Below are 17,116 nucleotides of genomic sequence, written 5' to 3'. Positions count from 1 at the left end.
ATCTTTATGTCATATCTACTATCTCATATGAAAAACGTATACAGGAAGAGTTGCTTACTTTAACTTTTGGATTATATTATACTCATATACGAGTAATTGAAACATATGCAACAATGAACTTGAAGTTCATAAATCCAGACATATCTACAATTTTCACATGACCGATTGGATCATTCAAGATCTATAATGATGATAAGAATTATTGAGAATTCAAATGGACATTCATTGAAAAGCCAGAAGATTCTTCAATCTAATGAATTATCATGTGATGCCTACTTTCAAGGTAAATTAATCATTAGGCCATCATCAGTCAAAGTGGAGACTGCATTTTTAAAACGAATTCATGATAACATATGTGGACCTATAACGTACCAAGTGGACTATTTTGATATTTTATGGTATTAATAGACGCATCCAGCAGATGGTCACATGTGTGCTTATTATCAAGTCGAAATCTTACATTTGCAAGATTATTTGCTCAAATAATTATGTTAAGAGCATAATTTTTTTATTATACAATTAAGACCATTCATCTTGATAATGCTGGTAAATTTACATCCCAAGCTTTTGATAATTATTGTATGTCAATTGAGATAAGTTTTGAACATCCTATAGCTCATGTTCATACACAAAATGGTTAGCATAATCATTCATAAAATGTTTGTAATTAATTGCTAGACTATTGCTTATGAGAGTTAAGCCTCCTACATCTGTATGGGACATGTTATTTTGCATGCAACGTTACTTGTACGCATTAAGCCAGTATCTTATCATAAGTACTCGTCGTTACAAATAACTTATGGCCATGAGTCAAATATTTCCCATCTGAGAATTCTTGGATGTGCAGTATATGTTTTAAATGCTCTACCACAATGTACTAATATGGTTCTCAAAATAGGTTAGGAATATATATTGGATATGATTCCCCATCAATTATTAAATATCTTGAACCCCTGACAGGTGATGGATTTACTGCATGATTTGCTAATTGTTATTTTAATGAGAGAAATTTTTCAAAATTAGGGGGAGAAATTAAGAAGTCGGAAAAAGAAATTACATGGAATGAATCGTTATTGTCTCATTTAGATCCCATACAGATCAATATGAACTTGAAGTTCAGAAGATAATTCATTTGCAAAATATAACAAATCAATTACCAGATGCATTTACAGATGCAAAGAAAGTAAGTAAGTCACATATCCAACTGCAAATGTTCCATTGAAAATTGATATTCCAAGATAGCAAGTTGTCACTTATGAGTCTGGAACACGCCAGAAGCATGGTAGATCGTGGGTCCTGAAGACAAAAATCATCTAAAAAATAATTAAAAATAAAAAAATACTTAGTTGAGGATGTAAATATCCATGAAGAAATCCTTAACATGACTAGTGAGGGAGGTGAAATACCTAAAGATAATAATGAGATTTCAATAAACTATGTCATGATAGGAAAAAGATGGAACCGAACTCATGTAATTATTGACAACATTTTTGCATATAATGTTGCTATTGATATTATATCTGAAAATGAGGATTCTGAACCAAAATTTATTGAAGAATGTCGATATAGAAAAGATTGGCTTCGGTGGAAATAAGCAATCGAGGCAGAATTAAACTCACTTCAAAATGTCAGGTTTTTAGACCAGTAGTCCGAACACTAGAAGGTGTCAAATCTGTGGGATACAAATGGGTATTTGTGAGACATATTCTCTGGTGGTGGATACAACTACATTAAGATATTTAATTAGTCTGACTATATATGAAAATATAGACATGCATCTTATAGATGTAGTCACCACATATTTATATGGATATCTTAATAATGATATTTATATGAAAATCTCAAAAGGATTTAAGGTATCTGAAACATAATAAAATTCTCGATAATCGTATTCAATAAAGTTACAAAGATCGCTATATGGATTGAAACAATCAAGATGAATGTGGTACAATTTCCTGAGTGGATATTTATTGAAAGAAGAATATCAAAACAATCCAATACGTCTATTGGGATTGATATCCTAATTCTCTCGGAGTCTCGTAGTTGTAAACACTGTACACATTGTTATGAATGAAATAAGAGTTATTTTATTTTGTATTTACTCATATCCAATAAACAAAGCTCCATGGTTGTTGTATGTAAAATTAAGCATGTATATGAGATATACAAGTAGATCATGCCTTAAGTGATAACCTAAAAAGGTCTGTAGTATAAGGATTAAGGAGGGATACCTGATCCTGGTGACACTATGGATACGACCCACTTTGTAGAGGTTTACAAGTGTTGTGAACTCTATAGATGGTTGTTCCTGACCATTCATGTGGAGACATGTGAGTAGTGGTGTCCTATACAAAGAGTTTGTATAAGACCGAATCACGAGATGATTCATATTTTTATATAACGCCTTTGATACTTGAGACTTACATCTCACTTAAATGACCATAGGTGACATGACCTTAATCCTGAGTGTTTTGGGAACTCCTACCTTTAAAGGTGGTCCTTTGATTAGTATGGGTGAGAGTGACCAGATTGCCAACTCAACAAGCCTAGCTTTTTGAGAATTTGTCTGATTTATAGAAGCTGGGAACTCAGTTACACAAGATGGAATTCACTCTTCCTCAAAACAGGGGTAAGTAGATGGATTGCTCCCTTAAGAGCTAATTCCGGGTCTTGAACATAGTGGCCACAACCTCTCTTTGAAAGAGAGGACTCAGTCATAGTAGAACTATGATTTGTGTTCATTAGAGAGATCAATGGTACTTAAGGAGTTAGATATAATTACAGAAGCATAACGATAAATTGGCCCAACTGTACTTACGAGCGATCTATGAAGGGTTATCGCACTGTTGATTGGTTGATATGAGCACAAAATATATATGTAGTAAAAAGAGTGCATCTGTTGGTCTTTAATGGAATGCCTGGCAGTTAACGGATAGTGGGTCCCGTGATTAAAGAGTTTAGTCAATTATTCACGTATCGTTGGAGCTTCAAGCTACAGGTTCATAAGGTCCCTTTGGTAGCTCAATGGATTCAAGTTGAGAATCAGTTCTTAGGATTGATTTGAAATGTTCAAATTGACAAGAGAAAATTCAATTATATATGATATAATTGGTGCGATGTATGAGATACATCAAGTGGAGGATCAATGTAAATATGATTTACATTAAGTACAATAAAATAGAAAAAGAACTATGGTTTTCATGTTTCATGAGATGAAATATTAAAATTATAGGTTATAAATATAATATGGTAAGTTGGTTATCATATATATTTATAATAATATTAATTATTTGATAATTATCTCTTTTTCTCTAATAACCTATTAAATGGAAGGTTATTGGGTGGTTTTATTGTAACCGTGAGATAAAAGAAAAATGTTTCCTAAAAATTGGAGAGTTTCCCCTTGATTTCAGAAAGAAACTCAAGGAAAAGCTATCAAAGTGAAAGCGTTTCACTAAGCGATAGCTAGTAAGAGACTTTGATGACATGCAGAAATGCATGTCATCTTAGGCCTTTTACTTAGAATTATGAAGGTTGTTAGGCAGAATATGCGTCGATCATGAATAGGAATTCACAAGAATATGAGCTTGCGTCGATCAGCATGTCTGATATCAGCTAAACCCGTTTATTTTGCGTTAATTATGCATTTCAATGTTCTATTTTTGTAGCCAATGCAGGAATGAACACAAAACGCGGAAATCGGACCATCACATAGACAAACCGCATGTGGAGAAACACTCCATCGCAAGGCAAACGCATCGATCAACGCATGGATGTTGCAGTAATCAGCCGTATGCGCCATCACATGGGAGTTGCGCTTGTCAAGCGATTACAGTCCATCATGTAGAGTTGTAGTGTTGTAGTGTTAAGCGAATACGACCATTGAATGATTGCGGCTACGCGACAACGCATTCTAATGGGATCAACGCAAGGTAAGTAGAATGAACGCATCAGCGCATTTACCTCGAGAAAATCCAAATCTAATGTTGACATTTCACCTACCACGTCGTTGGTGGTAGAGGTTCAGAAAAGGACTAACGCGCCGAATGTCAGACTCAGAGCAGTTCAATTAATTATATTGGCAATCTAAGCTCTATAAATAGAGGCTGAAGAGCTTAAATTTGATCGTCTGGAGATTACCCCTAAACCAGGGATTTTCCCCGCGATCCAGAAAAATGCGTGAGAAGACACTTGAGAGTTCTTCACCTTCTTCATCCATTTCGAGTGACGATCGGAACCTTCGACCAGAGTTAGATCTCGAGAGAGTCAGCTCCTCCGCCTATCCATGGCACCACCGGCAGCTTGACGAACATCCGCAGGAAGTAAAGCTTTGCTTCCAGCCGGTCATTTCTTTTTCTATATTGTATTGTATGACATTTTGAAATTAAGGAATTAATACAATCTGGTTTAATGCATTTCTTTGTTCCTTCGACTTCATCTTCATCTTCTTGCTTAGCATCTTTACTTTCATTGCAACACTTAGTGGGATTTCTTGGGTATTGCATACTTAGTCATGTGGATTAGGGATATGGAGCATGTAGCAACCCATCGAGAGGTGTGCGTTGCGCGAGAGTATGAGTAACCTTATTTGCTTGGTGTGAAGCTGCTGCAACGCCTGTCTATAGGCTAATGCATTGCTTGTCTATGAGTAAAGTCAGCAACAATTAACTGCCCGGGAGGGTAAGTGGTTGGATGCATTAAGCAAGGTATGTGTTGTTCATTAGGGATAGTAACAATCTTGCATCAACCAAGTTCATGCGTTTGTCTTGTCTTATGTTATGCCCAACACCCCTTTAGAGCTACTCAAGAGAGAGTCTAAAGAAAGAACCTAATGACTCGAGAGAGCTAGGTTAGAATCTAGATTCGAGAGAGCAAGATTAGATCGGTATAAGCAAAGATAGGGACTTAGAGATAAGCTCTGTTTGTCAATACTGCATCGCATGCACCCTAGGAATAGGAATGATGATATGTGGTTACTTTGTTTGTGTATCATCGCATAGACAAGTATTAGAGGCTTATGTATAGGCCCTATAGACTCCTTTGCCCATAACCCCTAAATGTAGAGATGCACTTAAATAATTATAAGTGTTCTCAATTTCATCTCTACATTTATAAGTGTTTTCAATTTCTTTGAATGTTTCTTCCTTCTCAATTTCTTTTTTTTCATCATTCCTAACCCCTGGGTAAGTTTTCGCGCAATTCCATGTCGGAAGGTTCGGGAGGTTTATCCAAGTATAACACTTATAAATGGATTTTAAATCTACGATGTCTAGGTGATAAACTGTTTTTATTACCTCATACCGCTCACGAATGCTCATAAAACTGGTTACCAACGCTCAATTATTCGGCTATAAACCCCAGGTAGGAGGTGTTTCGTAGACCGTTAACTTAAATACCCCCAGCCTTCGACAGGATTATATACCGGTTGAGTTTGTAACCCTAGTTTTACAAGTTTAACGAATTTTATAATAACTTACAAAATTTAGACATGCTTAACATCTACAACATTCAACAAAAGTATCTAATATAACTATTATATTAAACATAACCCTAACATGCATACTATATATTATAACAATTATAACATACTGTCAATGCATGTAGCATGCTTCTTATGGTGGGATTTTAAATCTACATGGCATATTGTATGCACATACAAGATTTATTTAATTATAACATACATCACGTGCATAAATAATTAAATACTAACTGATATGACTTTAGTTTTGACAAAAACAAGCCTACAAAACCTAATTATTATAAAAATTCAAATAGATCTTTAAAAAAATATAAAAACTATAATAGAGAAATCAGACAGAACTTAAACAGGTATTAAAATAAACTCTCAAGACTAAACAACTTAGGTTAAATAACTTTACCTGTTCTTCTAAATGTCCTGAAAGTGTTCATATTACTATTAAAATAAACTCTCACAACTCAACAACATAAGATTAAATAACTTTTCTCGTTCTTATAAATGTCCTGTACGTATTCATATTACTATTTTGATTGATACTTCTTCTTAGAAATTAAGCTAGATACATTATGGATAATACATTTTTATATACATTTTCAGTGCATGAATTTCTAATTTCTAAATATATACACTTCTAGATACATATAATTGTTCAAGTACATGAATGGTATGTATACATGTACTTCATTTATTTTGTGTCTTTTAGGAAACATCTCATTAGAGGTCCAGTTCGACAGGTTCGGGTCCGGTTCAAGGTGGTTCGAGCAATTCAAAAGCTTTTTGGAGCCGGGTTTTGCTGTTTTTTTGTAACTTTTAGGCTTTTGTTTGCTTGATAATGCCAAAAACTGAAACCATATTAGTCTATATTTAATTATTTATGCATGTGATGTATGTTATAATTAAATAAATCTTGTATGTGCATAAAGTATGTCATGTAGATTTAAAATCCCACCATAGGAAGCATATTACATGCATTGAAAGTATGTTATAAAGTGTTATAATATATAGTATGCATATATAGGGTTTCAAATGTTTTAATATAAATGTTATATTAAATATTGAATGTCTTTGATGTATGTTATGGATGCTTAGCATGTCTAAAATTTTGTAAATTGTTATAAAATTGGGTTAGACGTTTAAAATCCATAACAAAGATAAGTTGCATGCTCACGTAGGTTAACCACCTGTTTTAATAGTTAAAATAGGTCGACATCTTGTAAAATTTGAGTTCCTGTCTAAGGCTAGAGGTACTTAAGTTGACGATCTATGGAACACCTCCTACCTAGGGATTATGGCTGAATAATTGAGCGTTGTTAACCAGTTTTATGAGCAATACGTGAGTGATGTGAGGTTTTAAAACTGGTTTATCACCTAGATATTGTAGGTTAAATCCAAATATAAACATTATATTTTGATAAACACCTAAACTTAGGTTGTTTAAATTAGCCGAAACAAACCTGAGTAAAAATATATCCAAAAAAATATTAGAACACTTCAGTGGGAGTTTCATAACATATATGATATGTTATTAGAACACTTCAATGGGAATTTAAGAATGCTTCAGTAGGAGATTAATAACTTATACGATATGTTATTTTTAGCTCTCACGTCCCTAAGAGTTCACAATCAAGATTCATGTGACACTTCGTGTCACCTTGGGAGTGACCTCCATTTGGAAAGTGTTTATATAAATCAAGATTATGGTGTATAGGGGAAGTTGTTCAAAGTAAAATCAAAAGTGATGTTTTGATTTTCATTCTCACATCTTAACAGTTTCACACCATGAGATTCATGCGATGCTTCGTGTCACCCTGGGAGTGACCTCCATTCGAAAAGTGTTTGCATGAGTCAAGATCACGATAAATGTGGGAAAGTCGTTCAATGTAAAATCAAATATACAATATATTTATTTCAACACTCACGTCCCTAGAAAGTTCATACCATGAGATTCATGTGATGCTTCATGTCACCTTGGGAATGACCTTCAATCGGAAAGTGTTTGTATGGGTCAATATCAAGGCGAATGGGGGAAGTAGTTCATAGTAAGTGGGTGACGAATATGTGTCAACATGTCCTACAGTCTCTTCCGTTTGTTTAGACCGTGAAATTCCTATGTTGTGCCTGCTTGTCACCTTTATGAGGTGGAAAATTGGAATGAAATGCGGTGATGGAGTTGCGTTGAGCAATCAAGTTTTTTCAGTGGAATTCAAGTGTAAACCCCACTGAGTTTCCTAGTAAGTCCAGGGTCGAAATCAGGGACTTGCAAAAATAGTATGCGGTGATAATTTTTCACGAAAACTTTGCGGTAACCGATAACTCAAATAGTTGTTGGTTTGTTGTTTGCAGTAATAAAAATAAACAAATGTGGTGGAGTTTCATAAAGAGTTGATAATACGGAAGATGCGATGAGTATGCAGTGAACAGGTTGAGAAGGGTTTTGGCTAACACTTCCTAGGATGCGTTCATGCTATGCGATCATGCAACACACATACAATAGTAAACCACCTCTCAATGCGAATGCTACAGCTTCTAATGCTATAACAGATGTGATATATGCGATAAGCCTATAGAACCTACACATAAGCCTCTATTCTTATTTATGCGATGACAAAATGACACACACACAAATAAGGTGACCACATAATATCATACCTATCTCTAGGGTGCATGCAATGCAAGTTGACAAACAGAGCTTATCTCTAAGTCTCTATATCTTGTTTATGCATATCTAATCTTCTCTCTCGAGTCTAGATTCTAACCTAGCTCTCTCGAGTCTTTAGGTTCTTTCTTTAGACTCTCTCTCAAGTAGCTCTAAAGGGGTGTTGGTCACAAAATAAAACAAGATAATCGCATGCGATGAAGATCCTAGGTCATGTTAGCTTAGTTCTTCTCAACCCATTCGATTAGTTTAGCTACTCATGCGTGCTAAAAGAGTGAACATATGTAGAATAAGAACTTCCATTGTATAAATATAAAGTTGAAGTACAAAATAACAATACAAGAAGAGAATAAAAAGCCTAGTAGCAATCTCTTGCTTCCCAGGCTTTTACATTATCTTTTCTACTCGTGTTCAAAAGGTAGTCTCGCTCTCTACTTTTACGCCTCTGGGTTCTCTCTCAGGTTGCCCTGAGCGATCTTCTGACATCTCGGCTCTTCTCTTGGTCCGCCTTAAAATAAAAAGGAAAACTATGGACAAGGCTAAACTATGGGAAAATTCTCTAAGTGTTCGAACTGCTGAACTGGTGAACTCCTATTCTGAAGGATGCCTTCGGTATTTATAGAGCCTTCAGGGTGAAAAGAGGCTTCTTTCTTATGATTGCACAGATGGGATGGCTTTAATTCTCTGACTGATACGCCGAATATTTGTCACCGAAAAGTTGAGTGTAGTTGTTATCATTAGCGGCTTGTCAACTTAACGCCTTTCACCCATCATGATTAATTATGCCTTTCACCCAGATACGCCTACCAAGTTGCGGTGACTCTATGCGGCAATGCTTCTTGATCAGGTGTTTATGAGCAAAAATCACCGCAAAGCCTTGCAGTAATGTTGCGCCCGTCCTTTGATTTTTTGTGATCGCGCTTTTCACCTTGCGTTAATGCATATTCTGCATAAAAATACAAAAATTAATTGTTTCTATGCGATAGACGCATGCGACCGCAATGTTATAAACTTAATGCTTTTTGGATGCAATCTAACATATTTTATCAACGTAAACCTTCATTGTTTAATAACATAGCATTGTAATAACGTGCATTTCTGTCTGTTATCACACCCCCAAATTTAAACAATGCTTGTCCTCAAGTATAAGCTAAACATTTCCTTTAGCAAGTCAACCGCAAATCTCTTTTCCTAGATTTCTCGAGGATACTTCATTCAAATCCTATACACCAAAATTTCCTTAAGTCTTATTGAGGTCTCCTCTTAAAATATTTTTAAGACCTAAGGACCGCAAGTTTGACCATCAAAAGGACTTTACTAAATTCCCGTGTATCGCATGATTTATTTCTCAAAAAAAATTTTCCACCAGGGTGTCAAATGATTTTTATCCTTGCATAATTTGACATTATTATTATTATTATTATTATTATTATTATTATTATTATTATTATTATTATTATTATTATTATTATTATTATTTTCTAACCTTACGCGATCCAAAGTGTCTTGTCTTCGTTTTGGCTTGCCTCCACGTGTGTCATGTGGACATCCAACTACGAGCAATGCGCTCTTTCTCAGACTAAACTCATACCTACTTGGCAGTGGAGTTGCGGTCATTTATTTATGTGTTGATCCTGGCGAATTACTTTCGTTTTGGCTTGCCCCCATGTGTGTCATGTGGACATCCAACTACGGGTAAGTGTCTTTCACAACTTAACTCTTATCAACATGGGTTTCCCCATTGCGTTGATAGTGGAGTTATTATTCTCAAAAATATTTTTCTTTTTCAGAAAGCTAAAAATAGCAAGGTCGAAAATAAATACCCCACCTCCAAATTTAAAATGCGGCAATGTCCCCATTGCCAAAAGATTGAAAGAAGTTATGTGATGTTCTTAGGAGCCTATGTAAAGAGAGTTTGAAAGAAAGCTAGCAGACCTCTAACTTCTAGAAATATTTCATGAGGTGACTTTTCTAAGATTAAGTTTATTCTAGTGTATATGAAAAAATAGAAGTATGTGTTTCATCATTGAAATCATAATTAGTAAAAAGACAGCATGCGGTGACTGACTAAATTTATCAATGTTAAATGATTGCGGTAATCAAAGAGGATGCGGTGATAAGACTTTCAAAATAAAAATGCGACGCGAGAGTGCAAAATTTGGAATAAAGTTAAGGAAGAATACAACCCCCAAATTTGTTACATGCATGCATGGAACTTAAAACGACACTCTTTTTATGATGAAATAAATGCTAAATAAATAAGGTAAGTTCAAAAGTCCTTCATTAAATTCAAATATTAAAAACAACAATAGGGTACCCATAAATCATAAATGTTAATAAATAAGTCTAAAAACAATTCTTAATAGTAGGTTTCAAATATCAAAACTGAAAGTTAAGCAAAACATGAAAGGAAATCTAAGTCTCATGAGTGGAAGTATAAAACTGATCTCGGTGGCTCGATCACGAATTCCCTTTGTCCATCATCTGTGCATCTCTACCTTTACCTGATACAACAACATGAGAAAGAATGAATATAAAATACTCAGTAAGTAGCCCCACTACTGGGGTCAGGTTAGGCATCTATATCCTCTAGATGCCTACCTCTGGTGGAACATATAAACTACCCTAGTCCTCATGGATACTTACATACATGAAAAACTGATTTCTATCATACTGTAGTTAAGTATGCCCACTACCTCTAGTGAATCCCGAAGGAAACACAATATCTGGTGAATCCCGAAGGAAACACAATATCTAGTGGACATATAACTAATCAGTAAAATCACTATCATAGTCTCAACATCATAATTATCACAATATGGTTCTATGACATACATATATACCTCAATATCAGGGTTCTACAACATACATATATGTCTCAATATCCACATATCAAATACAACCTCATGGAATCAAATATCATCTCATGCTAGCATTCAAGTATTTACGTGCACAAATAAATCTTTCAGATCCTCGTACAAGAACATACATCAGTTATACTATACTATCAGTCTATCATGCCATCTTTCTATCATAATAGTCATCTATCATACTAGCATACATCTAGTGCCTGGCCCGTGGCCAGTTCTAGTAGTAAGATTACTTACTTCGAAGTCAAATTTAGATATTAATCCAAGCTAATGATCTTCAACAAAATAATTCCTGAATTAAGTCCCCTAATACAGAACATGATACTAAATTTCAATCCTTGGAACCAAGATCTAAACATATAAATTTAATTCAACAATCACCAATGAACTTACCCAACGAAACTTAATCAATAAACACTTGCAAGATTTCGACTTCAAATCTCCTCTTAGCAGATTTTAGAACCCAATGGACGACAACTTGGAACCTTCAAAGTACTAAAATTAAACCATCATTTAGTCCAATAATCAATAGGTGCCCAACAACAAGGATCACAACACTTACCAAACTACTTGCCGAACGAACTTGAATCTGCTGGGCAGCACGTTGGCACTCCAAAGTACTCCAATCTTGGATCTAAATTCCAAATATAACCAACATCAACCAAAAAGGAATCCAAAATTTAATGGGCAACAAGAACCTTCAAAACTCAACCGGTCTTACCCTACCAGATTCGGCGAAACCTAACGATGGCAGCGGCGGCGAATGGCGAACAGAGGGAGTGGATGACAGCGACGGATCTGGTGAGGTCCGCACGCAGAGGGGCGCACGGCGGAGGAGATCTGCGACGACAGATAAACTTTGATTGGTTTTGTGAGGGAGAGGGAGGCAAACGCTAAGGGCACGTTGGGTTGCGTGGTTGAGATGTGAGGAAGGACGTCGAGATCTGGTCACAGCTTGGCTGGCGATCGAGACGAAGGAGGACGAGCGGCGAGCAATGATCTGGATGAAAGAGGACGGGCGGTGAGCAAGGAAAGAAAAAATCAATGGGGGGTTCCGGTCACGTGAGCGAGAGGAGGGAATTTGGGGTTTTATAAAATAATAATAATAATAATAAACTAAAAAGAAAATAAAATCAACTATATTTTATTCTTTTTCTTATTCTACTTTATACTATTAAATTCCTTTTCTTCCCAAAATGAAATTAATTTCTGCCATTAATTTTCAAATTGAATAATTTCAACGTCAACAATTAAATTCCCGCAATTACACTTGAAGTCCAAAATTTCAAAAATACCCTCAAATAATAAAAATTACTGAAATTACATTATTACTAAAAAAATGTGGGGTGTTACATGTGATATAAGTGATATCGGTGATAGAACTTAGGTGATATTCATATATTGATGATATCAATGATATAAAAATCAATTCCATTTGATGAAAATCTATCGTTGATAGCCACTGCTAAAAGCTATCAGTGATAGCCACTGTTTGAAGCTATTAATGATAGCCATATCTATGAGTGATATTCGTATACCAGTGATATGGCTTAGGTATATATCAATAAAATGAATGATATCGGTGATATTGGTGATATGACTTAGGTAAATACTAGAGATAGTCATTTATAGACCTTTTATTGATAGACTTCTATCACTTATAACTTTAAATGTTAATCTTTGAAAGATGATAGTTTCATTTCAAAAATTGTTAACTACTTATAAAAGTCTACCATTGATATCCACTGATAGTCTTAGATGTTAATATTTTAAGTTTGATTATGATTGATCAAAGTGTATCAATGATAGTCATTGAAAACAGATAGCAAATTGAAAGGTGATATTTCAAGTGTTACTATTTTAAGGTTGTATTAGTATTTCTCATATTAAAAGTTATCACTGATAGAAGCTATCAATGATAGCAACTAATAATAGCTATACATGACTATCATTGATAGCTACTATAGGTGATAGTTTTAATTTGAGAAAATTGGAAGAAGAAATGCAAAATGTTATGCTGCGTGTAGGTTTTTTTAGTCATTTACTTATATAGCTATCACTGATAGCTACTATCAATGATATCTTGTGCTAATTTTGTACCATGTCCTTGAAATATTTATCCTTGTTCTACATTTTTTTTATAATTATTTTGGGTCTAAATGTTATTTGTGTAATTAGCCCTTATATATACTTTTTGATTTATAATTATTTAGTCCTTAAACTTTACCATGTAACAATTTAGTCTCCTATACATTTAAATTTATAATATGTAAAAGTTATCTAGCCTAATTATCAATTTTCGAGCTTAAACTTAATTGTCAATTTTCGTTATGGAAACAACTGAATTAGTCTTTAAAATTTATAAATGGACTTGACCCTTGACCCTTAATCAGTTTATTATTGAGAGTGAGACTAAGAACCATATTAAACCAAAAAAGACAAACGTTTACGTGTCAACTATATTGGATAAATAAATATTGATATAAAGAGATTTGGATTTTGTACAAACTTTCAAACCTACTCATCTGAAATTGCGGGACCACTAACTAAATGAACAGATAATGTTTAAAAATTTTAATATTTTTTTAATATAAATTCAGATTATGCTGGTGGAAGAAATGAAAGCCATTAGTCAACAGCATCGAACGAAACAAAGAAAAAAAAAAAGGTAGAATTATAAACGAAGTCTCAATTTAGTTTTTACAATTTGAATTTAAAAAATAGTTTTTTCTTTTTTTTTTAATGATTTCATGAAATCTTCTAAATAGATTTTGGTATAGTTATTATTTATGATTGTTTTATCAAACTACCAAAACTAAGTTTTGATTATAAATTTCATAGGACCTAGAACAAATCTATAATTTTACCTAAAAATTTATACACTAACAAAACTAATAATTTTCATAAAGTTAGAGAAGCTAATTTTAAATGATATTGATATTTCATTTAGGCGGCGTTTGGGGCCAGGATTAACATCAAAATATAATAATCACCTCTTACTACAGTAAAAATTATTTCAAAACCTCCAATTAGACTATTTTAAAACCCTCATTTACTACATTATTACTTATTTACTATCGTTTTTACTATTTTACATTCATCATTTTTTTATAATTTTCGTCTCAAATTAAAATAGTTTACCCCTCAAAAAAACAAATACTATTATAATCCAAACACAAACTATCATAACCCAACTATAATAATTAACTCATTTCTCTAAACGTCCTGATAGACTTAGATGAGGCATGTCTCTTAGTCTTAATAATAATAAAAATAATAATAATTCTCTCAATAAAGACTTATATTTTTTTTTCAATCAAACTAAGTTATTTTTCTGGTTCGGTTCAAATCTTTTGGTCATATATAGCTTAATTAGCTAGTTGAACTATTCTTATATTGACAAATTTATGAATTCAATCCTAACAATCATAACTATAGTTTAGAAGTGGTTTATGTAAGTAGTGCAAATATTAAATTAAAAAAAAAAAAAAACAACTCATTTCGGTTAAGACGTAAACTCTCGACCAAAAAGTTAGAGATTTAAATATTTATTAGTACATCTTATATGTGTGTATATATATATATATGTATGTGTATATGCATATGTATGTATGTGTATATGTATATTTAAGCAAACATTTATGATTTAAAAATCTAATAATTTGGAAAAAAAATAACTCAATAAAGGGACAGGGAGACAGTAATTAATCAAAATCATTTTATTCAGATATGAAGAAGAAGAAACACATACAAACAAGCTGCCAAAGATAAATAGCAGCATATTTATCACACAAACCACAAAACACTCACTTTCCCAACCATATGAACTTCTCAAACATAAAAACATTAATTAGAAACTTAAATTACATATAGATCCCTTCACACTCACATAGAAAAACACACATTAAGCAACTGAAACATTTATTTTTTTAGAAGGGGAATGATATGGAGAAAGGTTATTGCATGGTTTTCAACAGTTGAAGTAGCAAAAACAAGCCCTTCCAGGAAATTGAGCATGGCAAGCTCCATGTTTGGCACCTTCCCAATTCTTGCATTGCCGGTCGCAATGGCTTGTGTCCCCGCACCATCCCGACCATGTCTTGCTCCGCTTCTCGCACACCTTTGCCTCTACCATCCCTTGCTTTTCTGTGATCATAAGTCACAGAAGCGAAAAGAAAACAAAAACAAAACAATAATTATATGTCTACAAATTTTGTTTGAGATGTAAAATTAAATAGGAGTGGGGAAAGGGCTGATAATAGTGTTGTTAATTACCATTCATGGAAAGCATGAGGGCCAAAAGGAAGAGCAAAGCAACAACCATCTGGGCAGGGTTGCCCACAACCTTGGCCATTTCTATTGTTTGAATTTTTCTTTATGAAATATTTGTGTTTGCAAAAATGTCCATGCAAGGGATACATATTTATAGCCTCAAAGGGGGCCCACTTCTATCTCTTTCACTATATTTTATTCTTGAAGTACAAAAAATTCAAAAATTTTCAAGGGTGGAATTTGTGGGACTTTGTATGGGTGTGTAGCTGTGTTTGTTGGAAAGAGATTTTGGAGGTTGGAGGAAATTTGAAGAGAGACTTGAGAAAGAGGCTACTTGTGTTATTGAGCACTTCTAATTTTTTTAATTTGATACAAATGTTAAGACATACCTCTTATTTATACTAGTTGACTCCCCTAAATCTATGGCTGGGATTTTGCCAACGCATCCATGATCTAATGGTTACAAATGTTTATTTAGACTATTCTCTACAATTACTTATTTTTCTCATACTTTCTAGATAATCTTACAAAATGCTCTAATATTTCCTACATGTAATTTCTCTGGAATATTCTAATGTTTGATATTTCTAGAACTTGGGCTTTTGTTTGGGTTAGGCCCAATTACTTTGAACCCAAAATCAAGTTTACATTTCAACACTCCCTCTTAAACTTGATTTTGTTACTCCCAACAAATCTCTCAATCTTGTGAAGTCTTCTCTTTTAAGAGGCTTAGTGAAGATGTCAGCTACCTAATCATTAGTCTTCAGATACTCTAATTGCACATTCTTTCTTTCGATACACTCTCAAATATAATGATAACGTGTATCAATATGCTTACTCCGACTGTGGAAGACTAGATTCTTGGCCAAGACAATTGTTGATTTGTAGTCTACGAAAATTTTAGTTGGCTCCTCTTGTGGTAGTCTCAATTCTTGTAATATATTTCTTAGCTAAATTGCATGACAAACATATAAGGAAGTAGCCACATATTCTGCTTCACATGTTGAGAGAGTAACAATCGGTTGCTTCTTTGACATCCACATGAAGAAAGTGTCTCCCATGTAGAACACAAAACCAGGTGTACTCTTGCGGTCATCCACATCTCCACCCCAATCACTATCACTGTATCCCAAGAGCCTATAATTATCATAAACATAATAGAATAGGACATAGTTTATCGTACCTTTTCTAATTGAAGAATCTCTTTGTTGCCTTCAAGTGTGTAGTTGTTGGTTTCTCCATGAACCGACTGATAACTCCAACTGCATAGAGAATGTCAGGCCTTATGCATGTTAAATATTACAAACTTCCAGCCAAGCTTTTAAAGAATGTTGGATCAATTCTTTCTCCTTCCTCACAACGTGACAATTGATTCCACATTTCATGGGTGTATTGACTGGATTAGAATTATCCATCTTGAACTTCTTGATCACTTCCTTAGCATAGCCTTCTTGGGTGATAAAGAAGCTTTTATCTTCTTACTTTACTTTAATGCTAAGGTAGTAAGATATGGGCCCGATGTCGGTCATCTCAAACTCGTTCGTCATCTCTTCTTTGAACTCATTGAACATGCTTGGATTGCTACCTGAAAAGATCAAGTCATCTACATACAACACAATCAATACATCATTATTCTAGACTTTGATGTAAAGTACGTGCTCATATGGACACTTGATGAAATTCTTTTTATGTAGATACTTGTTTATTCGATCCTTCCATGCTCTTAGAACTTGTTTTAGTCCATAAAGTGTCTTTTTCAACTTCAAAACTTTCTCTTCTTTTCCGTCAACTTTATAGCCTTGAGGTTGCTCAATGTAGACTTCTTCCTCTAGTATTTCA

General features: G+C 34.0%; 1 protein-coding gene and 1 long non-coding RNA gene across 3 annotated transcripts; both read right to left on the bottom strand.

The window, feature by feature from the left end:
- Positions 1 to 10,409: 10,409 nt before the first annotated feature.
- LOC120087303 lies at positions 10,410 to 12,041 on the bottom strand. 2 transcript variants are annotated; one of them, XR_005484479.1, is made up of 4 exons: positions 11,727 to 12,041; positions 11,568 to 11,639; positions 11,399 to 11,500; positions 10,410 to 10,639 (listed from the first exon to the last, which is right to left on the bottom strand). It is a non-coding gene; the product is annotated as an uncharacterized LOC120087303 (long non-coding RNA). The 2 variants fall into 2 exon arrangements; XR_005484480.1 differs by having other exon boundaries at positions 11,732 to 12,041.
- Positions 12,042 to 14,811: 2,770 nt separating this feature from the next.
- On the bottom strand, positions 14,812 to 15,393 carry LOC120087175 (defensin-like protein 1). The gene is made up of 2 exons (XM_039044081.1): positions 15,281 to 15,393; positions 14,812 to 15,151 (listed from the first exon to the last, which is right to left on the bottom strand). Exons 1-2 carry the CDS (start codon positions 15,357 to 15,359, stop codon positions 14,976 to 14,978), a joined length of 255 nt encoding a protein of 84 aa, XP_038900009.1. The 5' UTR covers positions 15,360 to 15,393; the 3' UTR covers positions 14,812 to 14,975.
- Positions 15,394 to 17,116: the final 1,723 nt, after the last annotated feature.

The sequence above is a fragment of the Benincasa hispida genome, chromosome 9, assembly GCF_009727055.1.
Source record: "Benincasa hispida cultivar B227 chromosome 9, ASM972705v1, whole genome shotgun sequence".
NCBI classification, from domain to species: domain Eukaryota; kingdom Viridiplantae; phylum Streptophyta; class Magnoliopsida; order Cucurbitales; family Cucurbitaceae; genus Benincasa; species Benincasa hispida.
The sequence above is the reverse complement of the archived record's forward strand: the minus strand, read 5'-3'. Positions and strand labels throughout refer to the sequence as shown.

Bases quoted from the DNA above. Each gene is read 5' to 3' on its own strand.
- LOC120087175 (XM_039044081.1), bottom strand. From the start codon at position 15,359: ATGGCCAAGGTTGTGGGCAACCCTGCCCAGATGGTTGTTGCTTTGCTC. The intron at 15,152-15,280 runs GTAATTAACAAC...TTATGATCACAG, and splicing joins CCTCATGCTTTCCATGAATG to AAAAGCAAGGGATGGTAGAG.